This window comes from Hyaena hyaena, unplaced genomic scaffold (genome assembly GCF_003009895.1).
Source record: "Hyaena hyaena isolate Hyena2069 unplaced genomic scaffold, ASM300989v1 scaffold_317, whole genome shotgun sequence".
In the NCBI taxonomy this organism is placed as follows: domain Eukaryota; kingdom Metazoa; phylum Chordata; class Mammalia; order Carnivora; family Hyaenidae; genus Hyaena; species Hyaena hyaena.
The window spans coordinates 771,653-799,294 of record NW_024080950.1 but is presented as its reverse complement, the minus strand read 5'-3'; the positions used below and the strand labels follow the sequence as shown (position 1 = coordinate 799,294).

At 38.3% G+C, this 27,642-nt stretch overlaps 1 protein-coding gene across 7 annotated transcripts in view; it reads left to right on the top strand.

Moving 5' to 3' along the window:
- Positions 1 to 27,198, top strand: part of ABCB11 (ATP binding cassette subfamily B member 11) — an 82,458-nt gene extending 55,260 nt beyond the window's left edge. For 5 of the 7 annotated variants that reach the window (XM_039248815.1, XM_039248808.1, XM_039248810.1 and 2 more), the window contains 10 exons: positions 2,026 to 2,190; positions 7,506 to 7,610; positions 7,697 to 7,858; positions 12,525 to 12,728; positions 14,032 to 14,273; positions 17,248 to 17,404; positions 18,765 to 18,962; positions 22,477 to 22,683; positions 24,631 to 24,777; positions 25,610 to 27,198. In XM_039248815.1, the coding sequence (XP_039104746.1) occupies positions 2,026 to 2,190; positions 7,506 to 7,610; positions 7,697 to 7,858; positions 12,525 to 12,728; positions 14,032 to 14,273; positions 17,248 to 17,404; positions 18,765 to 18,962; positions 22,477 to 22,683; positions 24,631 to 24,777; positions 25,610 to 25,810 (1,788 nt within the window). In that variant the 3' untranslated portion in view covers positions 25,811 to 27,198. Of the gene's footprint in view, positions 1 to 2,025; positions 2,191 to 3,614; positions 4,257 to 7,505; positions 7,611 to 7,696; positions 7,859 to 12,524; positions 12,729 to 14,031; positions 14,274 to 17,247; positions 17,405 to 18,764; positions 18,963 to 19,161; positions 21,254 to 22,476; positions 22,684 to 24,630; positions 24,778 to 25,609 lie in introns of those variants that run through there. The other 2 variants (XM_039248809.1, XM_039248813.1) reach the window with 2 other exon arrangements.
- The last annotated feature ends 444 nt before the right edge of the window (positions 27,199 to 27,642 follow it).

The window sequence follows — 27,642 nt, the reverse complement described above, 5'->3', positions numbered from 1 at the left end:
AGCAGGCTCCAGGCTATGAGCTGCAGCACGGAGCCCGATGTGAGGCTTGAACCCAAGGACTGCAAGATCATGACCTAAGCTGAAGTCGGACACTTAACCGACTGAGGCACCCAGATGCTCCCCAGGACTCTATATTTTCTTAATCATTGATCCCCATGAGTCTGGCAAGCATCCTGATCTGGACACCAACCGCTATCTAGAACTGTAGAGGGTTTAACTTTTGCTGTAGCTCTAGGATCAGGTTAGCCTGACACAGTTTCATGGATGCTGGCACAAATACATAAGAGCCCTCAGCCAGGGACTAAAAACTTTATTACTCACAGCAAGAGTGGCAGCCAGAGTGCATCGTTTGTACTGGTTTCCCAGCCCAAACCCCAGGCTTAAAGAGAGTCAGATGATACTAGCAAATGAAGGGGATGTTTAGGAGAGGAATCCTGAATTTGAGGAACTTGACTCTTTCATAATGGGTACTAAGCACATCTGCTTTTTTCTTGGGATGAAGACACCATCTTTGTCTTCCAAGGCTATTTGCTATGTAAACACCCTTGAAAAAGTACTCTAAATAAAGGCAGTCAGTGATTCTGCCTAAGATGTACAGAGATATAAGATATCCATAGAGAACTGCCTCCCCAAAATGACTTGGTCCAACAATCTCATTTTGAGAATGAGGTAACTGAGCCCCAGGGAGCTAAATTGCTTTGTGATGTATTCCATAGGTGACTCCATTGGGCTCAATCAAGAACGCTGTTCTTTCCATGTTTGTTCTAGGCATGCTTTCCTAGGCACCTCTCTTCCTCTCTGGAATTGATTTCCTAGAGTTAGTAGTCTGTGAGAGATTAAATTATTGAACAGAATGATTTGCTACATGAGTGTCTAGTAATGACAAGTGCAGATGTTGAGGGCAGGCCAAGGGAGAATTTGAAATGGAGTCAACAAGAAATCCATCACCAGCCAAGCTGCCTTTCTCCATCCAGCACATTTGGCTTGCAATGATAATGACATAGCATGACACAGGCTTTATTTAAACTGAATTGGTAATGTGGTCTTTGACTTCATAGGCAAAGGAAAGTATCTGAAGTTCCTTGCTGTTGTCTGTTTCTGACATTCAGCTACCTAATGAAAGATAGCACTAATTAATAGTTTTGTAGTCCATTTGTTATAATATTTTAATAGAAAAATTTAAAAAGTTAATGCAAATCTATATAAGCCAACCCAAATCCTTTCTTACATGAAGTCAGTAATAAATTTAATAAAATGTCCTAAAGATCAAGCACTGAGTAATATCTGAGGAAAATGATAGTAAAAATGATGGGGTCCTGAGTATAATATTTGCTTTCAAGAGGATAAAAATTTGTTAACTTTGACACTTTGATGATAACTAAAGAGATAAGAATAGGGAACTATTAAAATAATTTTCACTCATTATGAAGAATATGTAGAATTTAGAAATCCTGAATGGATTACCATATACTTCTGGAGACTAATTAAGAAAAACCTTACAGAAAGCATGTAAATTATAACTATTACACCATTTAATAAATTTTAATAATTACTTTGCCTTGTCTCAGATATACTGGCCTGCCTCAGAGCTTTAGGTAGTTACTAGACGGACATTTATTAAAGGACAAACCTTAAAACTCTTACGAGTTCTCAAATATGTAAATACCACTATAGTACAAATATTTTAAATTGGGGGGGTTATTTTATTGAAAGTTCCAACATATCTATTACTCCCCTAGAGTTAACACATATGCACTGTGACATGAAAACCACAAGCTCACCCTGAGGTGAGTGTCCGTGTAACTCGTCCCTTCCAAGTCACAGCATGGTCTCAAGCGATTCAAAACCATTTTGTACAAAACGACGCATCACTGCATCTTATAGATCTCTGAAGTCGCCCATAACCAATCAAACCATGACTTTTAAATCTGTGAATGCCAAAGGGTCTGCTGTATAATAAAAGAATATATCAAAAACGTCTGTGTGTACCTCTGGATGACTAATGTAATCCTTTCTCCCCTCAAGGACGAGGATATTCCTGTGGAAGAAGAAATTGAACCTGCCCCGGTTCGGAGGATTCTGAAATTCAATGCTCCAGAGTGGCCCTACATGCTGGTAGGGGCCGTGGGAGCCTCTGTCAATGGGTCAGTCACACCTCTCTATGCCTTTTTATTCAGCCAGATTCTTGGGGTAAGCAAGCAGTTGGATTAACTTTATTCTCCTCATATATTTTTTGTTTTTCCATCATTGGGTATTGTCATGTTTGATAGGCTGGCTCTGTTATTTTCAGGGACGTAGCTTTATTTTCCTCATAAAGGATTAAAAGTGCCTCGATTCTCCATTGCACAGAAGACATGAAGGTGAAGCTGACCACCGTCATTTGGGCTGGCAGGTTGCTCATCCAGTCATCATGTCTGCGAAAAACTGCTCTGTGGCTACACATTTAGTATTAGACGAGAGCAGTTTCCCTATATGCAAACAAAACCAGAATGCAAAGTAGGTTTGTTGAATAATACAAAAGGATTTAAGGGCCGTTTTGATCTTGCTGAACAGCTGAGGTGCAAAGGCTGGCTTATAAAAGCAGGTGTTAGTGCATGTGTAGTTCTCTTTGCCGATTGCACCATTGAAATGGCAAGGCTGGGGAAGAAACAGAGAGAGGAGGAGAGAAGTATAATAAGGCATGGATGAAAAATGAACTTATTTCAATGTTCACTTTCTAGGGGTTTTTATACACTCCATCTGACTTCGTTGCTATAATAAAAATAATAATAATTACAAACATTAATACTATCTAAGTACTTTATAAATAGTAGTTCACTAAAATTTCCTAGTTAACCATCTGAGGTAGGTATTCTTACTGGTCCTGTTTTATAAAAGAAGCGAATCAAGTTATACAGAGTTTAGGATAGCACGTAATGGATCTGGGATTCAAATCTCCAGAACCTGGAGGTTCTAAAAGAACTTTATCTTTTCAAAATCAGGTATGAAAACGCTGCCAAGTTTCCTCAGTTGAAATTTACGGCCTCCCTCCCCCCAGATCCTGTGAGATCAACAAGGAGGCAAACCTAGAATCTAGATAACTTTATTAATTTGTTCATGGTGACGCAGGAGTTAATTAGTTGGTAGGACGAGAACTAGGACACAGCTTTTCCCAAGTCTAGCCTCAAGGGTTTGCCAGTGCACCGCAAAGTCAGGGCTTACTAAGAGTCTTGAGGTTTACTCTCCCTCTAATCTCTGTTTTACGGCTTCTCTGGAAGGTCCCAACCAGAAAAATGTCCCCACAGGCATGAATCATACAGAAAGACCCAGAGAGTACATAAAAAAAAACAAAAACAAAAACAAACCCAAAAAAAACCCACACAAGTCATTTTTGCTGGGAGTGCCTTAGCCACCAGTTTAATTTTCATACTGCCCCCTTGCGGTAAGTGAGGAAATCATGTTAATTTCATGAGGCAGGAAATTTTACCAGGACCTTCTACTCTGGTAAACTGAATTTCTGGTTATTTGAAGCCCTTTATGATGAAAATTCTTTAAATAATTAATTTGTATTCCTTAATGTCTGGTAAGTACAATATCTTAAAAATAATATAAATTTTCTTTTATTGACTCAACAGGTGTTTGCTGATTATCTTCCATAGACTCTCTGCTAGGAACTTGGGATTGCAGTATCAGCCATGGTGCCTTCTCTAGAAGGCACTAGAAACTCTAGTCTGTAAGAAAGACAGATATTAAACAGAAAAATCTAGTCATAATTCAACAAATATGTATTAATTATTTTTGGTTTGCCAGACATTATTGCAGGGATTGAGGACAGAGTGAGAAACAAGAAAACTAATGCCCTTACCTGCTCTCATAAAGCTGACATTCTAGTAGGGAAAGGCTCTGGAAATGCATCTCACTGGGTAGTGGTGAGATGCAGAGGATGTGGTGTATAGGGTTCAATCTGTAAAGACATTTGCCCTAGATGTTTGCTTTTTAAAATAAATCCAGAATACCACCTTCTTTGCTGAGTATCACTTTCTTAAAAACTTGGGTAAAGACTATACTCACTCAGCTTCACCCAAACACTCTGTATACCAGCTCCTCTTGGATTCCCAGCCAGGAGATGCTTTTTTCCTGAAACTAGCTCTTCTAGTTACTTCTTGAGCACTGTATGCCCTGGGGTCATGCCATGCCATGCCATTTCTCTGGGCCTTGGGTTCTTCAACTATAAAGGAAAGGATTGACAAAAAATGGTTCCTAAAATAACTTCCAGCTCCAGGAGTCTATGAAATGGCCAAGTCAGAAAAAAACCTGAGGATTCAGCTATAACCCCTGCTCTCTAGAGCAGCTTCTAGCTGTTGGTAGTAAGAATGGTTATGTGATTCTTCTGTTCACAACCAGAAATCCTAGGAAAAACTTGGCTTGAGCCATAAGGCTTTTTTCACTTCAGGGCTGCAGTACCAGAGTAGCAGGATCTGGTTGGTGAAATCCAAAGTCTGCTTATGGTTAATGTTCTCACTGGGTTGTATTTGCTAAGAGAATGGTGCTGAACAAAGTACTGCTTCTCCTCTCTGATGAAGAGGATCATTTCTGTTGGCCTCTTGCATAATTATCTCATATTCATCAGTAGATTCATGATACTTTCATCTCACAGGTTAGGATCATAAGTCAGATAATAGTCTGTTGGTAATTGTGCGGTTTTCATTCTGACATACCTAAAGGCCACAATACTCACATTTGGTGTATTGAGACCACAGTTTGGAACATAGTCCCAGCAAATGATTGGACACTATTAGGATCCTGGTCTCTAATCTAGTGATGCATCAATACACACATAAAACATAATTTATCTGATTCACTTTCCATGGGTCTATTTGACTTGGAACGTGTACAGGTGTTCCAAGCACAGCAGTGTGGATGTAGCATGCTAGGAAAAAGCATGAACTTTGGAGTCAGCCAGCCCTGGATTTGTAGTAAGTCTCTGCTCTGTATTCTCTGTGTGCATTCAGGCAAGTGGCTTTTCCTTGAAGAGTCTTAGTTTTCTCATCTGTAATATGGGACAAGAAAATCTACCTTACTGGGTTGTTTTCAGAAGCCTAATTTAAGGGAATCTTCACTTAAGTTAAAAGTAGGTGCAGTTACACATTTGGCACCTGGTAAATAGCAAGAGTTTAATGAATATTTGTTTTCTCTTTAAACAAACTTGCCATTATAAAAATAGCACAGATGTATTCTAGAGGAGCCTATGGAGGGGTAGCCTTTTGGATTGCATTTCAACAAGAAAGAACTCAGCAACAAAGAACTCATGGAGTAGAATTTTGTGAAAAAAAAAAGTTATGGATAGACAGATGCCCAATCTTGAACTGGACAGTTGTTTGGATTTAACATTAGCCAAACACTCTTTTTTAACATGGACAAGATGAGTAATGCCAAGAGCCAAGACAGCCTGCCAAGAAGAAAATCACTGGAATCTCAAAAAATAGGCATTTCCTTATCTAATAATAACCATTAGCTAAATGAACTTGGACAGAAGTTTTGATGTTTGGGGCTCTAGTTTACCATCTCTAGAATAAGAGTTAAACTGGCTAATCTGCACTTCTACAGTCCTATAGTCCATAATTATAATAGGTGACATGAGGGAGGAATGGAAATGTGACATCACTGTTTGGGGTCTGGGGGATTTGTATAATGATTTTTAAAATCAAACTGCAACAGGTCTTTAAATCCCTAAATTTATAAACTCTGTAAAGTAACATATGAGTTATTCAATGCTGGGAAGAATGACCTTGGAATCTTCCAAACTCACTTCCACCTGTATTAAGAACCGTGAAGACCCTAGAGACTATCCCAGAAAGAGTAAATCTTATTAATCTAGAACTCCTGTCTCCACATTTGAAGTTGTTGTGATTATTTGAATAGGTTACTTTTGCTTTACAAAAAAGGGCTTGTTAATGGAGTAGTATACATTGTTTTCAAGAGACTTATTTGGTATATAACAGGCACTCAATAAGTATGTATTGAAAATGGTTTCTTTTGAGCCACTGCTTGTTAGCCTTGTTCTAGTGGCTTAAATTAATTTAGAACAATAAATAAAGTTCTCTAATGTGTACTTTTTCTGAACTCAGAGTTCTCTCACCTCAGCCCAAATTAGGAAGTTTTGTTGTACCTAAAATCCATTTCATTGTAGGGCAATCTCATTAGAATATGCAGCTGCTCTTTCCATTTTCTTATTGTAACAGCGTAGTCTCCAGTCAGTTACTTTAGCATACATCTGCAAGTTCAGAATACACTTCTAAAGTATAGTTTACTGTTTATTATGAACTAAAAAATAAAATATTCACAATGTCCATAGTTTTTTTGGGGGGAGTGGAGTATGTTTTCAACTTCTCCTGATTTATTTTACTTTTTTAAATGTTTTTATTTATTTCTGAGAGAGAGAGACAGTGTGAGCAGGGGAGGGTCAGAGACAGAGGGAGACACAGAATCTGAAGCAGGTTCCAGGCTCTGAGCTAGCTGTCAGCACAGAGCCCGACGCAGGGCTCAAACCCACAAACCGTGAGATCATGACCTGAGCTGAAGTCGGAGGCTTAACCACCCAGGCACCCCTACTTCTCCTGATTTAGAAACAACAACCTCTGGGATACCTGGGTGGCTCAGTCAGTTGAACATCCCACTTCGGTTCAGGTCATGAATTCAAGGTTCATGGGTCCCAGCCCCGTGTCGGGCTCTATGTTGACAACTCAGAGCCTGGAGCCTGCTTCAGGTTCTGTGTCTGCCTCTCTGTCTGACCCTCCTCCACTGTTCTCTCTCCCTCTCTCTCTCTCAAAAATAAATAAACATTAAAAAAAAAGAAACAACAACCTCAGCCTCAGATAGACAGAAAGTGTTTTTTCTCCTAAGCCAACACAGTTAATAGCTAGTTGCTTTTTTAATGATACATATATGTATATAAGTATATGTATGTATATGTATACACACACACACACATATGTAATAACAGAGTACCTGAGTGGGAAAATCATCTTTATTGCTTCTGTTATGTGAGAAGGAGAGAGGTCATGATAATACTTTGTGCTTTGTTCCAGAAAACATTCTCATCTTCCCTCCTTCCTTCCTTCCTTCCCTCCCTCCCTCCTTCCTTCCCTCTTTCCTCCCTCCCTTCTCCCCTCCCTCCCTTCCTTCATTCTTTCCTTCCTCCCTTTCTTCTCTACCTTTTTACATACACACAGGATTTGAGATATTTAATCATATTTTTCATCTGTATCAATGAAAAGCCAACACAATTGCCTACATCAGGCCAAGAAACAAGACAAAATTTCTGCAGATTGTAGCTATTGGTTTTCGTTTGCCAAGCTTCCTTCTTACAAGGAATTAAAATACACATATTCATAGCTAACTTTGGTTTAATTACTGGTATGTTCTCTTAATCTGATGCTTAAGTGAGATTCCTTTTAAACATATGTTATTTATTTTGATGTTGCTTGTAATAATAAAGTAACGCCTTTGCTTACTCTCTTGCAAAGACTTTTTCACTTTCTGATAAAGAAGAACAAAGGTCTCAGATCAATGGTGTGTGCCTGCTTTTTGTAGTATTGGGCTGTGTATCCATTTGCACTCAGTTTCTGCAGGTAAGGAGTTTTATTTTTAGTAAATGATTTAGCTATTTTCTCCCTTTTCATGTAAAAATATCACTAAAGATTCCTTTATGTTTTAGGAATATGCTTTTGCTAAATCTGGAGAACTCCTCACAAAAAGGCTACGTAAATTTGGTTTCAGAGCAATGTTAGGGCAAGACATTGGCTGGTTTGATGACCTCAGAAATAGCCCTGGGGCACTTACAACAAGGCTTGCTACAGATGCCTCTCAAGTTCAAGGGGTAAGCTATGGGGGGGAACCAGGGGTGTTATTAACTGGAGTAAATATTCTTTCCTTTGAGTATTCTGATAATTACTTATGTGTTTCCCATGAAATAGGACCTCATGGGACTGAGATGCCCCAGAGCCACATTTTCCACCATTTCCAATGCTGCCAAACAGCAGTGTGTCTCAGGCAATGTCTAGAATCAGTGCCATGAGTCCAAATCTGCCTGGGTTTTAGATTTCATGGGAGTCTAGCAAATGAGAACTTTCCTATACTCATTTCTCACATCATTTTCAGGCCCAAAGGCTCAGATTTCACAAGACTTAATAGCGCCCCCCAGAGAGTGGAAGCAAAGCATGTGTGGAAGAAAGCCTTACATAAGTGCCCCAGGGTGCAGGTAGTCTTTGGAAAAGAGAAACTATTCTGAGTTGCCTCTGCAAAAGGCCAGTAAAGAAACTGAAGGGAAGCAGTAAATGATTGCCATCTAGAATCTTGAGTCATTCATAGAGGTTTCTCAACCTCAGAACCCGCAGCCTTGTTCAGGGGACTTATACATGTATAAGGCGAGGCAATACCTTTAGCATACCAGGGATTTGTATTAAAGTGACAAGAGTCAAATGTGCCATCCAGAACCTCTACTCACTTTCTGTGGGAAGGGAGAGAGGGAGGGAAGAAAGAGAAAGAAAAAAGAAAACCACAGTTTATTTGTAAGTTTCTTAGAAGAAAAAACTCCCTGGATTGATGGTGCTGTACTGTAAGTCTTGACTCAATATGGACAAAAATATGGGAGAATTTCTGAAGAATATGGAATCTTCTTCCTCAGAGCTTTTTTCTATGTATACATGTTTCTTACAGTCTCTGGGTCACACTCCATGTATCATTTTGTAATCTTTCTGTTTTTCCCCTCAAAAATCTGCTGTGGGCTTATTTTGGTCATTACATATTTTTCTACAGTAGATTTTTGATGGCTGCATAATTCATCATTTTAATGTATCATCATTAAAGAATTTCTAATTTAAATGCTTTCTCTTTCTGTATTTTCCCCTTATAAGCAACTTCTATCATTTTACATCAAGCTTGGCACATCCTTATTTCTTTTTTGTTTTTGTTCTCAACATAGAATCACTGGATCAGAGTATATGATTATTTTGAAGGGTTTTAATGTGCATTGCCTTACGGATTGAAGAAAGTTTGTAGCAATTTCACTTTTACCATCTGAGTATTCTAGTATCCAGTTTACCTGACACTAGAGTTTAGGTTAAATAAATAAGCTATAACTTTCTCTCTTCTATTTGTGCATCCTTCAATCTACAAGGCACTTTTAAAAATTTTAAAAAAATTTTTTACTGTTTATTTATTCTTTTTTTTTTTTTTTTTTCTGTTTATTTATTCTTGAGAGAAAGAGAGCATGAGCAGGGAAGGGCAGAGAGAGAGGAAGACACAAAATCCGAAGCAGGCTTCAGGCTTTGAGCTGTCAGCACAGAGCCCAATGTGGGGCTTAATCCACAAACTGAAATCATGACCTGAGCCAAAGTCAGATGCTCAACCAACTGAGTTACCTAGGTGCCCCGAGGAGATTCTCTTAAGCAAGACCAAAAAAAAAAAAAAAAAACAAAAAAAAAAAAACCCAAAGTAGACTTGTCAGACTACATAAAAACTTAAAACTTTTGTATAAACAACTGGTAAAAACTAGGAAAATATTTATAACAAAAACTAATATACCTAATAACTCTAATATGTGTAGTGCTCTGAAATTGGTTAGGGAACAAAAATAAACTAAATAATAAAGGTTAAAAAAAAGGCATATGGGCAAACCATAAAAAAAGAAATGTAACAGGACAATTAACAAATGAAGAATTGTACAACCTTACTAATAGAAAAAATACTAATAAAACAATGAAGCACCATTTCGCACCTATTAACTCAATAAAAATAATCATGAATGACAACTTCCTATAATTTGTGAGGATGAGAAGAAACAGACGCTCTCATAAAATAGTGGTTACAGTTTGAATTCTTGCAACATTTTTTAGAGAATAATCAGGTATGCAAATCCTCTGACTAAAATTCATGTGAGTAAATTCTCTCCTATTTTGTGACAATGTGCATTCAGGGGTATTTTTTATATTGATCAAAAAATTAATAGAATCCCCTGGAAACTATCTGAATATCCACCAGTGGGAAACTAGGTGAGTGACTACATCCATACTAAGGAATATTAGGCAGCTGTTTTTAAAGCTGTTAATGTAAAGATCTGGAAGGATGGTTATGTTACATGAAGTGAAAAAAAAATCAAAGTACAAAGTAATGTCTAGACTGATTCCTTTTTGTGAAAATGTTTATTATTATATATGTGTATATATATTGTGCCTTAAACTGTATTAGTTTAAAATTTTTTTAAAATATTGATTGAATATAATGTAAAAGAAAACAAAATAATGATACCCCAAAGAACTATTTAGCTATTTTTCAAATTCTCTATAATGCCTAACTGTCTTTGCCAACCAGAAATTCTTTTGTTCTTTTTAACAGTGGTAAAATATACAAAACATAAAATCTACCATTTTACTCATTTTTAAGTGTACAATTCAGTGGTTTTAATTATACTCATATTGTTATGCAACATCACCACTATCCGTACCTAGAATTTTTCATCATCTCAAACAGAAGCTCTGTATCCATTAAATATTAACTTCCCATCCCACTCCCCTCCCAGGCCCTGATAAAACCACCATTCCATGCTGGCTCTATAAATTTGACTATTCCAGGAACCTCATATAAGCAGAATCATACAATATTTGTCCTTTTGGGACTGGTGTATTTTGCGTAGCTTAAATGTCCTCAGGGTCCATCCATGTTGTAGCATGTGTCAGAATTTCATTTCTTTTTTAAGGCTTGAATAATATGCCATTGTTTGTCTAGATCACATTTTGTTTATCCACTTATCTGTCAGTCAACTTGGCACCTGGGCTGCTTCTGCCTTTTGGCTATTGTGGATAATGCTGCTATAAATATCAGTGTAGAAGTGAATTCCTAATTTAACTTTTCACTCCTGTCTTCAAAGAAGTTATTACCAGTACATGGGAGGGAATTCTTGGGACCATGGAGTTCATATTCCATTTGAGCCTTCAGTGTAATATGCAGATGTAAATTATTCTTGCATAGCATTTCCTTAGCATCTATGGTTACCTAATAGCTTACCTGTGGTTGTTTTAAATGATCCTAAAGCCTCTACAATTTTGACAAAAAGTATTGCAGCTGGACCCATGCAAGTCTTTTCTACACAGAAGGTGCCAACCTTCCATCGCATCTGCAGAGCTGCAACTGAAAGAAGAGTTGGAACCATCAAATAATTTTCATTATAAATAATAATTACTACAAGTGTCTGTTCTCCTCTTATACTGAGACTGAACCCATTTTGTCCATTTTGTGTTGATTGAACAGCTAGCTTTTAAGTCAACGTGTGATTTTGTATCAATGAATAAGCTAATTTCTTTGAGAATGAAAGTGGTCTCTTATAATAGTCTTGTACAAATTTCAAAACTATAATTACAGAACAGTCATCAGTCTTCACTGATAACCAGAAATATTACCAGATGACCAATGCCTGAACATTTCCAAGCAGACCAAATGGAAAGGCAGGCGACACATATGCAGCCCATGCTTAGCTGAATTAATCTCATGCTGACTGCTCGAGCTCTGACACCCATGAAATGAGATTAGTCAATAGATGAGCTTCCAAAACACCATGCATAACACGGACTTTTATTAACCCAGCCTTCAAATGCATTAAGGAGCTCATTATTTAAAAAAAATCTTTTTAAACATAGAACTACCAAGTGACCCAGGAAATCCACTCCTAGGGATATATCTAGCAGAATGAATGTAGGAACACAAACAGATATTTGTACATCGGTGTTCATAGCAGCAGTATTCATATGGTCAAAAGGTGAAAACAACCCGTGTCCATCAACAGATGAATGAATAAACACAATGTGATATATACATATAATGAAATATTATTCAGCTTTTAAAGGAGTGAAAGTCTGATATGTGCTACAACATGGATGGGCCTTGAAAACATTAAGCTTAGTAAAATAAGTTAGACACAAAAGGATATTGTGTGATTCCATTCAGGTCACTAGAAGAGGCAAATTTATAGAGACAGAAAGAAGAATAGAGGTTGTCAGGGGCTGGGGAGAGGGAGGAAGGGGGGTTAATATTTAATGGGTACAGAGTTCTTGATGTAAATGATAAAAAGATTTTGGAGGGGTGCCTGGGTGACTCAGTTGTTTAAGTGTCCAACTCTTGATTTCAGCTCAGGTCATGATCTCATTGTTTATAGGATTCTCTCTCTTCCTCTCTCTCTCTCTCTCTCTCTGTTCCTTCCTCACTTGTGCATGTGCTTGCTCATCCTCTCTCTCTCTCTCTCTCTCTCAAAATAAAGAAAAAAAAGATTTTGGATATAGATGTTGGTGATGTTTACACAATATTGTGAATATATTTAATGCCACTGAATTGTACACTTATAAGTGGCTAAAATGAGAAACGTCATGTTATGTATATTTTATCAGGCTGATTTTTAAAAATAATCTTTACAGAATAAAATAGCCTTTTCACATAGTGGTATTTGGTGAAAGAGACTGTGTGTCTCAGATTGGTTGATTGCTTTTGGTTTGCAGGCAGCTGGCTCTCAAATCGGGATGATGGTCAATTCCTTCACAAACATCAGCGTGGCCATAATCATTGCCTTCGTCTTTAGCTGGAAGCTAAGCCTGGTTATAGTGTGCTTCTTTCCCTTCTTGGCTTTGTCGGGAGCCATACAGACCAGAATGTTGACAGGATTTGCCACTCAAGACAAGCAGGCTCTGGAAATGGCGGGCCAGGTAATCTTACAGACCCAGTTTTCAAACTGCTCACAGCTAAGTGGCTGTCAAACCATTAAAAATGAGTTATACAAAGAGACTTAAGAAAGCTGTGATCCTACAAACATTCCTCTTTGGAAACCTCCCACTAGCCTTTTTTAATATGTGCTTTTGCGCAGAGGCCGTGACAATAAAGCTGTGATGCTGTGAGTGTAAGCAGGTGTAGAGAAACAGTGGGGCAAACACAGAGGGTTACATGTTCAATTTCCTCTCCAATAGTTATTTTCTCCACATCCCAATTTGGTTTATTCTTATTCCCAAGAGTGGAGAGTTCAGTTTCCTGTCTACTTGAGTTTTTAGCTAAATGTTTTTCCCAGGCCATGCTGCCCACACAGAGAGAAGCTATCATCTTTTTAATGGCAGATACTTTTAATTTTCACACTTTACCATCTGCTATACTTATGACAAATGTCTTTCCCAAATAGAACTATGAGATACAACCTAGGTCTCAAATACTCTTAAGTTTCAGCGATGCAATTTTAAGTGTTCTAATGAATATCTTGTATCAGGGGTAAATGAGGAGATGGTGGCATAGACATTTATCAGGTATAGGAAATCATGCACAAACACACACGCACACACACGCACACCTTTTATCTTGTAACAAATTTACTATTATCTCGGTTTTGACCTTGAGAGAGGAGATGTAAACATTGCCCAAGTAGACAGAAGCCAAGAAAATTTCATATGCCAATAGGAGAAAGTAGCCCACCTTTGTGCTACTTTAGGACAGGATGGTAATTAAGAAACAGTGATTGCTTACCATAGCATATCGATTGAAACAACCACAAATTCGTAGTATAGCCTAAAGGATAAACTTTATACTTCTATAATATTTGGTCAGATTAATTGTTTAATAAAATAGAATCCTATTTTAAATTTGTATTATTAAATATCTTTTGTCTCAGAAGATATCAGCAGATATTGTTTTAGAAATTTCAAATAAATTAACAAAAAAGCTAAAAACCTTTCAAGAATAAGTGTGTGTACGTTTTTTCCCTCCTCTCTTCTACAAGTGGAGACAAAAAAAAAAAAAAAAAAAAACAACCAACATGTTAGTATTAAGTAGAACTTGAGTTTAACTGACTTATGATCCAGGTAAATTGATGTCCAACAACTTCTTTGTGTTCCTAGATGATGCCTGCATCATGGATTCCTACCACATTTTGCCATTTGCACCAGATTGAATCCATGTAGCAGCTGAAATGTCATGAGAGTAGGTATTTCTGCTCTTTAATTCCTAAGACTCTTTTTCTTTCTTCAGATTACAAATGAAGCTCTCACTAATATCCGCACTGTTGCTGGAATTGGAAAAGAGAGGCAGTTTATTGAAGCATTTGAGATGGAGCTGGAGAAGCCATTCAAGACAGCCTTACGAAAAGCGAATGTTTATGGATTCTGCTATGGTTTTTCCCAGTGCATAGTGTTTGTTGCTAACTCTGCTTCCTACAGATACGGAGGTTACTTAATCCCCAATGAGGGGCTCCATTTCAGCTATGTGTTCAGGTGAGGCCTGTCATGCCAAGGTCATAAAAGATCAACACTTTAGGGAGGAGGCCTGGTTCTATCAGGCAACTTTTGCTGCTCAACAAATCATACCACATTTGATATCTTAAATAGTAGGTCTTGATTATTTCTCAAGACTCTGTGAACTATCAGGGTGGTTCTTCAAAACTGGACTGATTCAGTCAGGCTTCTGAGTGCACTACTGTCTCCACCTGGCCTCTCTAGCAGGTTGGCTTGTTTTCTTCATATTATGGCCTCAGTACTCCAAGTACAACAAAAGAGAGTAAGCCCCAACGCCCAAGGCGAAACACTTTCCAAGTCTCTGTGTGCAACACATATTCTAGTATCTCTTTGGCCAAGGAAAGTCATACAACCAATCCCAGATTTAAAGAAAAGAGAATGGAATCTACCTTTTGTGTTTCTCCTTTATTGTCACACTGTTGTCACATGCACACTTCTGATCCCTGATTGGATGTCCTACGGTTCAACTTAATTCTGACACCATCTACTTGGAGACAGCATCAGATCCCACAGCCTAAGGACTCAGTCCTGCAAGACTGCCCAAACCACCTTCCTCAGACTTCTCAGACACCCTACCTTTCTCTGGAAGTGAGGGGCAGGGATAGGACTGAAAGTTCCAACCCTCTAATTGTGTGGTTGTCTCCCTGGCAACTACAACCCGCCCCCACCCAGAGGTTAATAGGGGCCTCCAGAGCCACTTCATTAACATAACAAAGGACACCAAGATCGCTCTCCAAATTTAGGAACTTCCAAGGGTTTAACAGCTCTGTGCCAGGAATAGGAGCCAAAACCAAATATATGTTTCTTACTATAAATCACAATATCACAGAAGAATAAAAAAGTCCTATTGTAAAAGGATGTGTACAGACTAATAGGATGAATGAACCACCGATACAGTCTATTATTCTGGTTAATGCTGAGAAATCTAGAGGCCTTTGATCAGATGGTTCATAGAACCATCTTATTGGAACTCTAGTTTTTGCAAGGAGGGCATATTTCTAGATGAACCCTCCTAGGTAGAGGCAGCAAAGGCCAGGACAGGGGAATTGTGTTCCTTTCTTATAGTTCAAGCCTGCTCTACTGATAAGATTAGCTTTGAGTCCAGTGTCTTACATTTCCAGAGGTGAGAGCCAAAGAGCGTCAGGGTGCCAAAGGACCGGGTACTCGTGTATATGGATGTAATGTGGTGTTAGAAGGATAAAGGGTAGGTGGTCTGAGAAAGCCTTGGTGGACATTGGGAAAAGTGGTCCCAAAAGAAATCTGTTCTTTGGGGTTCGTCCTCAAGCCATGAGTTCTGTCTTCTTGCCTTCTATCTTTCTTTTAGAAATACGGAAGAGACTTTTTCTCCTGCCCCACTATACCCACTCCAATCAGAAAAGTTTCTTTTCTAAGTTTTTGCATATTGAGAGCTGTTAACCCAAATCAGAAATCACAAACTGTTGACTTATTAGTTTATGTCAGATATTTGAAGAATTATTTGTCAATATGTAAAAATTGGGAAACTATAGAAAATTCGCAACTTCTGGCTTCTCTTTAAAAACTCTCTCCCTCACTCCCGTGCTTGCTTGCTTGCTCTGTCTCTCTTTCTCTCAAAAATAAATAAATATTAAAAAAATTTAAAAACTGAAAGATAACCTTCCACCAATTCCCATTTTTATTTCAGGTGATTTTCATTGCTTTAAGCTTTGGGCTGGGCTCCTGGAGATGTTTGGGTTTGCAAGTCTGGCCTAAAAGAATTCCTGCTTATGAACCGAGCGGTTCATAAAGGCACAAATACACTGCCCTCTACCACCTCTGAGGCAGACCCTCCGTGCATCGTGGTGCAAGTGGTCAGCTTTGGAGGATGCCCGTCACATCATCATCTATACAGCACCAGAGACTTCTCTCACCATATTTATCACTTATTTATTCCTTCACCCATTTCCTCATTAATTTTGCACATTTTGAATATAGTTAGAAGTTGGGAAAAGTACTGCAGAAGCAAACAGACAATTGTATCTTTCTCATGGTGTCTGAAGCATGAGTGACATGCATGCTTGGTACAGAAAGATGCTTATATCACTAATCGTTCTCTTTTACACACTTATTATAGATTCAAAAAATATTAGCTTTGTAAGAACTCAACCCAATCCGATGATCTTTCAAGCCCCCCCCCTCATTTTTTTTTTTTTTTTTTTTTTTTTTTACAAATAGTTTATTGTCAAATTAGTTTTTACATAACACTCAGTGCTCATCCCCAAAGTGCCCTCCTTCATGCCCCTCCCCCCTCCCCCCCACATCCATCAGTCCTCAGTTTTTGTCAGCATTCAAGAGTCTCTCATGGTTTGCCTCTCTCCCTTTCCCCCACCATTTCCGCCCTTCTTCTCCCCCTTGGTCCTCCGTCAAGTTCCTCCTAATCCTCCTATACGTGCAAACATATGGTATTTGTCCTTCTCTGCCTGACTTATTTTGCTCAGCATAACACCCTCAAGGTCCATCCATGTTGCTACACATGGCCAGATTTCATTGTTTCTCATTGCCATGTAGTATTCCATGGTATAGATAAACCACATCTTCTTGATCCATTTGTCTGTTGATGGACACTTAGGCTCTTTCCATGTTTTAGCTATTGTGGAGAGTGCTGCTATGAACATTGCCCCCCCCTCATTTTTAAAAAACTTTCAGAAAGTTTTTCTTTCCCAAACTTTTGACCAAGAGGCCACTGTAGCTAAAGCAGGGTTTGGAGGTCTGAATCCCCTTGTTCACTTCTCCTCTCACCATTTTTACATAGGACACATTGGAAAACTACGAGTGTCTCGAAGCCCCCATTCCCAACAAGTCTAAGGTGACCTGCTCAAGGCTGCTCAGTTCTTTTCCAGTAGAACCAGGGCCAGGCCCCCAGACTTCTGCCTCTTAAGCTGTCATACCAACCGTGCCACACCCCTTCTCTACCTGGGTGTCTGTCCAATTTCAGGGTGATCTCTTCAGTTGTACTAAGTGCCACAGCTTTTGGAAGAGCCTCCGCTTACACCCCTAGCTACGCCAAAGCTAAAATATCAGCTGCACGCTTTTTTCAACTACTGGACCGACAACCCCCAATTAATGTGTACAGTGGTGCAGGTGAAAAGTGGGTAAGTACTGAGGGAATAGGAGGGTGGTGGGGGAGGACTGTGCACATGTGTTTGTATGTGTATGTGTAGAACAGCTGGTCATACAATTCTACTTAGCACTTTCTTTTAGTATATGGGTTCATTCATATGCACTCAGAATACAGACAATAGATTTATAAATGTAAAGGAATGAAGTAAATTAGCATTAAAGTTTATTCATAAATTTGGCATGTGAATAGGGCAACAATATCCAGTGAACGCTAAATTCTGACTAATATAAAGCACACTTAGTTCCAGAATAAACAAAGCTGGATGTTTTTTGAGACCTACCCAACCACCATATTTTCTACTAATGTTCCGGTATGGAATGTTGAAAAACCAGTTCTTCCTGTCCAATCATATTGATTTAACTCATGTTTATCTAGATTAATGTGGACTTCCAGAAAACTAATTTGATATCAGCAAAATACCTTTTCTTATAATTGATAGTCCCAACAAGTATTTTTTTAACTTCCCTGACTATTTTTTTAAATTTAATGTCTATATATTTTTGAGAGAGCGTGTACGCATGTGCGAGTGGGGGAAGTGCAGAGAGAGAGAGAGAGAGAGAGAGAGGGAGACTCAGAATCTGAAGCAGGCTCCAGGCTCTGAGCTGTCAGCACAGAGCCTTATGTGAGGATTGAACACGGAAGCTGTGAGATCATGACCTCAGCTAAAGTCAGACACTTAACGAACTGAGCTACTCAGAGGCCCCCTCCCTAACTATTTTTTAATATTCCAGTGTGTTCAAGAGAGCAAAACAAAACTAAATCCCAGTAAAGCTGAACTAAATTCAGAAATCTTTGTAAATTGGTGAAATGACCTGTTCCTCCTTCAGCTCAATAAAAGTGAATCTTCTATGTTATTAAATGTCTATCCATTTCTATAACTCATAATTCAGCTAGTACAATTGAAGGTACCCACCTTTCCAATACAGGCTCAAGTAACTTTCTGAGTCATTTGAAGTGTAGTGCTGCTATTTGAAATCTCTAGGGGAAGCAGAATATAAGGGTTTAAACAGTTACTGGGTTCTGTGATGGAATCATATCTTCCAGTTCTCTTCCATTCAGAATGAACGAATGACAAGGAAATCCCTTTGGGTTCGAATGGGATTAAGAGGTCATGTGTCTTTAATTTCCCTGTTCAAGCCTCCCTTTGTTCTATACCTGCTAGGATAGAGAATAGAATTTCATTTCATGAAGTGGCTGTCTTTATACTTCACACTATGGGAGCATGCATTTGAGGGTATCTTAAGCAAGGATTTAAAACTCAGATTTAGATGCATTTTCAGTATTCTAGATTCTAGTAGGAGCATATGTAACTCCAATCTTCCCATCCACAGGACAACTTCCAAGGCCAGATTGACTTTGTTGACTGCAAATTTACATATCCTTCTCGACCTGATGTACAAGTTCTGAATGGTCTCTCAGTATCGGTTGGTCCAGGCCAAACACTGGCATTTGTTGGAAGCAGTGGATGTGGCAAAAGCACCAGTATTCAGCTTTTGGAACGTTTCTATGATCCTGACCAAGGGAAGGTGGTAAGCGATGCAAATGCTTTTGAGAATTTTGCTTTCTGCAGAGTATCTCCAGTCCCTTAAAAGTGTTTTTCAAGATTATGCCAGACTCACTCTAACATGCTCACCTCAGACACTTTCTCCTATGGATATTTTCTGGTTCCAGTCATTTGCTGGTTGACCTCATTCTACCTCACAATTTCTGATACCATATATTTCCCAGTTCCAGATGGCCTGCTGACCAGTTAGACAAAGAAAACTGGGCACACTGCAAAGCTGGAGATGAGTGTGTTTAACAGAAGCATTCACTTACCCGTAAATGGAGCAGAATGTGCAAACAAATCGGGAAGCTAATGACCGCGAACGGAAAAAATGACTGGGGTGACAAGGAACGCAATGATAAATGAGCAAGAGAGGGGATTTAGTATGAAAAATCTGAGATAATCCTGGTTCCAGAAGCTTAAGTCTAGATAATATAAAGAACTCTAGTTGGTAGTTATGTGCCATAGAGCTTTGGCAAGGATATTTGAAAAGCTGGTGAATTGCTTTGTTGCTTATTTTCCAAAGCATTTCTTTCTATTGTCTTTCCTTTCCTTTTTCTTTTCTTTATTTCCAAATAATTTATGCAGAGGAATACAAAATAAAATAGGAAAGATTTGTAATAAAAAGCTATCTTTTCCACCTCTCCCCATGTCTCTGCTCAAAGAGAACTATTTGATGTTTTTAGATCTTTCAATGATTACCTCAATGTCTCTAAATAATATGGTTATGCTGCTGTTTCACGATTTAACAAGTTTAGACTCTTTATTGACTTATTCTTAAGAGATGGAAATTTAGCTTACCCTCAACACTTCCCCTCTTTTTACACATCTCCTCCCAATATAGATGTATTACTTTAAAAAGTTTCTGTCTGTAACTTTAATTAATATAATTCTGCATCTTTTCTACCACCTGCAGATAGCATCTCTTGAATTCTCATTTCCTAAAATAAGATTAACAATTCTATGTTTATTTTCACCTCTTCCTCCTTCCTTTTATTTCTCTAGCCCTAATAACCGTACTTTTATATTACCAAAATGCAAAACACTAACATTCTGTTTATAACATTTATTGTCTTTCATTCTAGGCTGACTCTAAAAGTTAACAGCCAACTAACAACTTTGATTATGATTATGTAAATATTGTCCATCCCATTATCAAGTAGTGACATACATCAGCATTACATTTTCTTTCTTGATCATTTTTCTGAAAGGCTTTTTTTCCGGCATCTTCTGCCTTTATCAAACCTTTATATCCTTCCAATGTGTCTATCCTGCTACCTTTTTTGAGGGACATGCTTCTTCCTCTCATGTCTGCAGCTGCCTGGGCTAATTTCAATCTGCGCCTGATGAATAGTTGTCACCCTGAGTTTCCTGCTTGTTTTCTTGGATTAGATCCATTATTTCCTCATTCCCTTATCTTTCTCTTTTTTGGGTTTCACTTTCATTTTGTTGGAGTGCATCCACCAGTAGTTTTCTAAGAAATGATTCAGAGGCATAGGTCTGAAAATGTTTTATTCTGCTCCACAAGTGATTTTTTAATTCTAATATTTTGAAATGAAGGATTAATTTGAGTTCCCTGGGTGGTATAATCTTCACTGCGATGAGGACAGGTCACTTTATGAAAAGAAATGCTGAGAGAAACTTGAAGGAGGCAACTAAAGATTCCCTTGCAAAGAGTAAAGCAAAGAGATATTGGTAGAATCCAGGAAATTATGAAAATAAGGAGTAAGAGTTGGTTATATATAATTTATAATCACTTTGTTAATAACTTTGGTTATAAAGATTTTAATTTGTTTAAAAGTATGTAGTGACTGATGAACCTAGAAAGCACATTGCACTGGGGTCTGATCTCTACAAAAGAGAGGGTCTAGTTTCCCAAAATGTCAGACTATCCTGTCTATCACCCCAAGTAGACTGTGAGCTATAAGACATATAGGGACCTGAATCCTTCATATTTGACCTTTCCAACATTAACATACACATTAAGTATATTTCTCTGAATGTGCTCAGTGCTTGTTCTGATTATAGGTAAGAAGCAATGCTTATGAAGAAATCAGTATGATTCCTTGAATTTCATAAACACAGTATATTTTGTTATATCATTGTAAAACATTTCTACAAACCTTTTTCAAATAGGAAAAAATACCACATTTTATGCAATTTAAAAAAATTGTCGTTGGGGTGCCAAAGTTGGTTGGGTGAGCCTCTGACTCTTGATTTCAGCTCAGGTCATGATCTCAGGGTTCTTGAGTTCAAGCCCCATGTTGAACTCTGTGCTGACAGCATAGAGCCTGCTTGGGATTCTCTCTCTGTCTCTCTCTCTTTCTTCCTCTGCCCCTCTCCTGCTCGCACGTGCTCACTCTCAAAAATAAATAAATAAACATTATAAATAGATAGACTAAATAAATGAAAGATGAAAATTATCTTTACTGTTAAGGAAGCCACCAAATGCAGCATTCAACATTTTCAACATTTAATTCCTGTGATATGCAATACTGTGTTGGGCCCTGTGGCAGATTCTAAGAAGTAGGAAGCATGTCTTTTGTCTTTTAGGAGTTTACCTTACTAGTTCCTGTACAATAATTAGCAAGCCTCTCCAGTACTTAATTAGGTATTAAATTGTGCTTTGCAATCTATAAATACTATGGAAAATGAGTAGAGGAAAATGAGTTTAATTGTTGAGGAATGCCTTACATTTTTTCCCACTAGTGTTTGCTTTTTCCATTGCCAAAAATTTATCTAAAATATAGTGTGTTCACACCATTTAACATAATCTTTTTCTGAAACCATAGGGCCAAACACTTTATAATAATATGTTAGACACACTGCACCTTTAGTATTTTAAGATTTTTAAGTGAAACAGCTCAAAGGGTAGATATTTGAGTTCCTGCACTAAATTGCCTAGTTAGCTCATGAATTACTAGAAAATAGAGATTATTTTTTCTTTATATAGCAGACAAAAGACTCCCTAGTATGGTGCCCTTGTGGCAGAAAACTTAATATACGTTTGTTGATTGACGAGGTGAATAAATGTACTCCTTTCTTAGTTGAGTCTGTTATCTCATGTTAGTATCAGTAAAATCAAGGAAATAGGTTTAATTGTTATATTTCCCATTAGGCTTACATAGAAAAACCTGCTTCATAGCCTGTGGAGTCTCAAAATTGAGCAATTGTTCATACTTGTAAAGGATGTGCTACACCAAAGTATAAGGGGAAATAACTGTCCTGAACGCCCTTTGCGTTTCTACTACCTATAAAACTAAATTTTAGGAAACAAACCAAACCATAGTTTTTGTGTCAAAATCATAACTTTGACACCACTCCTGACAGATACCACCTCCAGAGGTCAAAGGCAACATAACTTATTTATGAGATTTCCTGGATTTTTCTCTCTCAAGTAAAGCAACTGTCTTATTTAATACTGCCTCTGGAATATGAAGTTTCCTCATTGCTGGAATTCTAAAACGTAATGCTCTGCTTGTCACCTCTATTGGCAGATGATAGATGGGCATGACAGCAAAAAAGTAAATGTCCAGTTTCTCCGCTCAAACATTGGAATTGTTTCCCAGGAGCCAGTGCTGTTTGCCTGTAGCATAATGGACAACATCAAGTATGGGGACAACACCAAAGAGATTCCCGTGGAAAAAGTCATAGAAGCCGCCAAGCAGGCCCAGCTGCATGACTTTGTCATGTCGCTCCCAGAGGTGAGAACCAAGTCACCTCCCTATGGGAGACGGGGATGGGGAGAGGTAACAGCCAAAATATGTTATGACTGTGGCTCACGGAGAAGGTCAAAGGCAACATGGTTCATTTCTTGGTGCCCTGGGATTGTCTCTGTCTTTTAAGCAAAACAAATGGCCTTCACCAACACACTCTTTAGTTTTGGAAAGTATTATATTGTCCAGTGCAAAGGATGCCCTAGATCCTATTGTAAGTAAAGCAGAACAATACTGAGCATTAGTGCAGCATGGTGAGAAACAATCCTGAGATTCAGAACAGATAGAGGTTTGAATTCAACCTTACTTACTAGCTGTGTAACTTTGGGACAATTACTTATCTTTACTGAGACTCGATCATCTACAAAATGCAAAAAATTACATGAAAATGAAGGAATACACATAATAGTCATTATGCTGCTAGTATTGTCATCCCCATAATTTCATTACTTGGCAGCATATGCTGTGCCTGGTGAGGTAAGTTGCATCTGCCGTGCTGCAACTCACTTTTCCAAAGCTAAGTTTGAACATAGTACAATATTGACTCTGCATTTTTCCATCCACCAAGAGTCTCTTGGTGGTTGATCACAAAAAAAATTAACACATGGAAATTAAATTTTAGGAACTCAACTTTTAACCTTTTGCACTTCTTTTAAATACCGCTTGGAAATGACTTTCTTTTACAAGTGATTATGTTTATAAATTTTGTGCTGTGTGTGGTGACTTTTTCCTTGTTTTGTTTGGTTTTGTTTGTTTTTCTCACAAAGGCTCTTAAGTATTAGCTTGATTCTAACCTGGGTAGCTCAATCCTTAAGCATGTGGAAATTACTGTTTACTGTATCCTGAATGAAAAGCAAAGCTTGTGTGGCCCCTGAAAGATTCATTTATTCCACAAACCTTTGTTTAGCCCCTTCTCATTTCGTGGGAGGCAGCGGCTCAGAGGCAGTTTATTACCCCTTTCTCATATGGACTTTATCCATCATACCCTCCACTGAGCATTTTTTTCTCCACGAGGACAAAGCAGGCTGTCAAGAGTCTCACTTGGCTTGCTTAGCATTTGTCAGGAGACAAGGGAAACAGGGGAAGGAAACACACCTTGTTGTGGAAGGCAGGGGAGAACAGTGGTCAAAGGCAAAGTCTCAGAAACATGACACACGTGAATTTAGCATTCACCTTCACTGCTTTTTACTTGTCTTTGCACAATTTCCTTACCTGTCTCTGCCTAAGTTTTGTAGTCTGTAAAGTAGGGAGAAAATTATTACTGTGAATATTAAATGATCATCTGGCTAGATTGGTTAACACGATGCCTAATGCATCATAAATATTCTGTGAATGTTAACTATTTATTGTGTAGCCATGCCAAGCATCTAGCTAGGGATTTTCCTTCATAATTTTTCAACAAATGTATGGACTAGTGATTAATATCTGCATTTTCCAGGCAAGTTTGCTGTTCACAGAAAGTTAAGTAATTTGATCACGCTCGTTAGAGCTAGTAGGCAGCACAGTGCGGATTTGTACCTCGGCTTATGTTCCAGAATGATGTCTCCTCAATTACAGAATGGACCCTTGCATTCTCCTCTCAAGGGGCCCTTGCATTCATAGGATCATTCCATCTTGGAAAGCTCTTCCAGACAAGAGTTTGGAAATCCAGGAATCTTAAATCAGAGAGATCTCACAGACAGGAAGAAAGAAAAAAAAAAAAAACCCTAAAATAAAGGCAGAGGAGATATAAAATTCCCTAATTTCCCACCAAATACCATATTTTTCTTATATTCTGAAATAGATTTTACATCTTTTATAGAAGGATTCATTTATTATTCCCAATTTTAAAAAACAAAAATTGTTTAAATCCACAGAGAGGTCATTAACGTGGGCTCAATACAGCATAGGAGCAATGACTGTTTCTGGGTCTCTAACTTACCATACTTTTTCCAGAAATATGAAACTAATGTTGGGGCCCAGGGGTCTCAACTATCTCGAGGGGAGAAACAACGTATTGCTATTGCTCGGGCCATTGTACGAGACCCTAAAATCTTGCTACTAGATGAGGCTACTTCTGCCTTAGACACAGAAAGTGAAAAGGTATGTACTGATTTTCTAAAATCTTAGATCATTATAAATGAATCTTTTGCTGTAATATTTGCCCTTATAAAATGGCACTATTTTCAATTTTCTGACTCATTAACGGTATAAATGGCCAATACTTGGTGGAACAGAAAGACAATAATCTAGAGGAAGTGATTCAAAACAGGAATGTTTCAAATAAAAAAGCATATTGTAACTTTATAGTAAGAATTGTTGTTAAGATTCTCTAAGCTAGGTGACACTTTTTCAAGGGCAAGTAATTAGCTTTCTTAAGTAAAATAATCTAGGTCATCTGTGAGGCATTTCCTATTTTATAATTTCAAAGTTACATGCTGAAGCAGGGAGACAGCACACAACACAAAGTAAGAGGTGGCACCTGGTGTGTGTGAAAGGAAATGTAATTGGACAAAACGAAATTATGAAGTTTATAATTTATAAATTAACTCCTTAAAAATCAGGATTCATTTTGGAGAGAGCTAAGATGTAGATGAAGAATGTATCAGCAATGACCACTTAACTGCTACCTTACATGGTTTTTTTGGTTTCATTTTTGCAAACTAGACCATAAGGTATTGTAAAAGTACATTTTGACTCATAGTTTGGCTCGTTCTTGCTTTGCTGAAATGTCTTAGCCTGGAGAATACAATTTAAATCATTGAGGCATTGCGTTCAACAAATACTTACGTGATCCTTTCTCTCCTGTCAAGGTTTTGGGTTTAACTCCTGAGTATAGCAATGTTACTCAAGTAGTATTAAGTAGAATTCTTGAGATGTTGGACCAGAGAACAAGCACGTGTCTTTGCATCAGCTTTCCACTTTCTCTTTGCAGACGGTGCAGGTCGCCCTGGACAAAGCCAGAGAAGGTCGGACCTGCATTGTCATTGCTCATCGTTTGTCTACCATCCAAAACTCAGATATCATTGCTGTCATGTCACAGGGAGTAGTGATTGAAAAGGGGAGCCATGAAGAACTGATGGCCCAGAAAGGAGCCTACTACAAACTTGTCATCACAGGAGCCCCCATCAGTTGACCTGACTCAAGAACTTCATGTACAGATGATGCACCAATACAAGAGTGCTGTGGAGCTTTGGTTTTTTTTCTTTAAGGGGAGATGATAATACTTTACTTTTTCAGACATTGTCATATGTTGGGATCCAAGCTAATTTACAATGGCTTTCAAAATAATTCAGTTTTAAATATCTGTATATAGAAAATGAAAGAAACTAGGGTTAGCATGACTGAAAATCCAATGTCAAGCAGCTGCTTAGCCATCACCCAGTGACTTCTCCATGCAGAAGCCACTTCCGATTACATGGGAATTAGTGGGAAGGCACAGAGAAAATGTGACTTTGAATTCCTTGAGGGCAGAGGACTGTCCTGTGCGTTTTTGAAACTTCAGTGTACACAGAGCCTATGCACTTATTATAGGCACTCAATAAATGTTTATCAAGCTGGACCAAGGTCATATGTGTAAAGTACAGGAAGACTGACAACCAGCTATTTCCTGACTAAGATTTTCTTTCACATTAAAGGAGATTCGTTTGTCTTTAAGGATGGGGTTAAGAAAAGGAGGACTTTGATATTCTGGATGCTCTCAGGCTGGAAAAGACTGAAAGGAGCAAGTATTCACAGGGACTGACCAGGAAGGGGTGTTGATTTACAGATTCAGGGTGTAGTATATTTGGCGTGAAGTCATTAGAATCTGCTAATGCGGCTTTTTTTGTATACTACTATGTTAAACTATAACAAAATAAAATGCACTGTTTTTATTTCATGAACAGACTTTGGAGAAACAAAAGACAGCAACCTGGGATAAAGACTCTCTCCCAGGCCATTAGTCCTTGTCACCACCCTTCACACTGGCTGCCTGTATAGAAACAGAAGTACAAACCCCACCTCTTGCAGCAGGATGGCTGCTCTTCCCTAATTCCTGCAAAAGACTTGGTGGGGAATATAACTGAGAGAAGCTTGGACTTAGAGACACAAGTCATATTTGAAGGGGTGGCTAACATACAGAAAACGAGGGGATTAAATATAAAGCTATAAATACGTGAGCAGAAAAAAATTCCAACTCCCTCTTCCTCTGGCAGAAGATTTTAGGAGTAGCCTCTGGGGAAACTGGCCAATCCAAGAAAAGATACCTTATCAGGCCAATGCCCGAAATCCTCCAAAGAAGCCCCCCACCAGATTACTCTACTGTGAAGCCCACGTTCTAACAACACACACCAACTGGCTTTTCAGTGTCTCATTCTTCTACAGGAATAGGCAATCAAAAATCACCAGGCATTGAGGAAATATTTTAAGACAAAAAGCAAAATGACAACAATAGAATGCCCATAGCAAGAATGCTAGAGGTAAGAGAGCAGGTGCAAAGATTAGGAAAACATTCCAAGAAAGCTAATAAATGTACATACTGAAGATGAGAAGATATTCTTGTCTACTTTAATAAAAATAAGAACATACAAAACAGAGCTTTTGACAACACAAAATAAAAAATTCTGTCGCAGTTCCTACCAAATTGTCCTGCCATCCATATGCCTTCCTACTCTCTCTCCTTCCCAAATGCACTCAATACATAAATGTTTTCTGCCTGTGGCAAACAAATGAAATTCTGCCTACAAATGAAGTCTGAGCTGTTGTATATTGAGGTATATTATTTTTGTGTCTGGTCCTGTGTTTCCTGGTAAATAACCAGAAAGGTGGTTTAGCAAGTTAACTAGTTAGGTCAGAAGAATTAATGGTTTCCAAGTCAGGGAGGGAGAGGGTAGGAGCATTCTAGTTAAGTTATGAAAAGTACAATGACAAGTACGTGACAGAATAAAGACGCCTGTGAGAAGGAATTAAATTTTACAGTATGCCTGG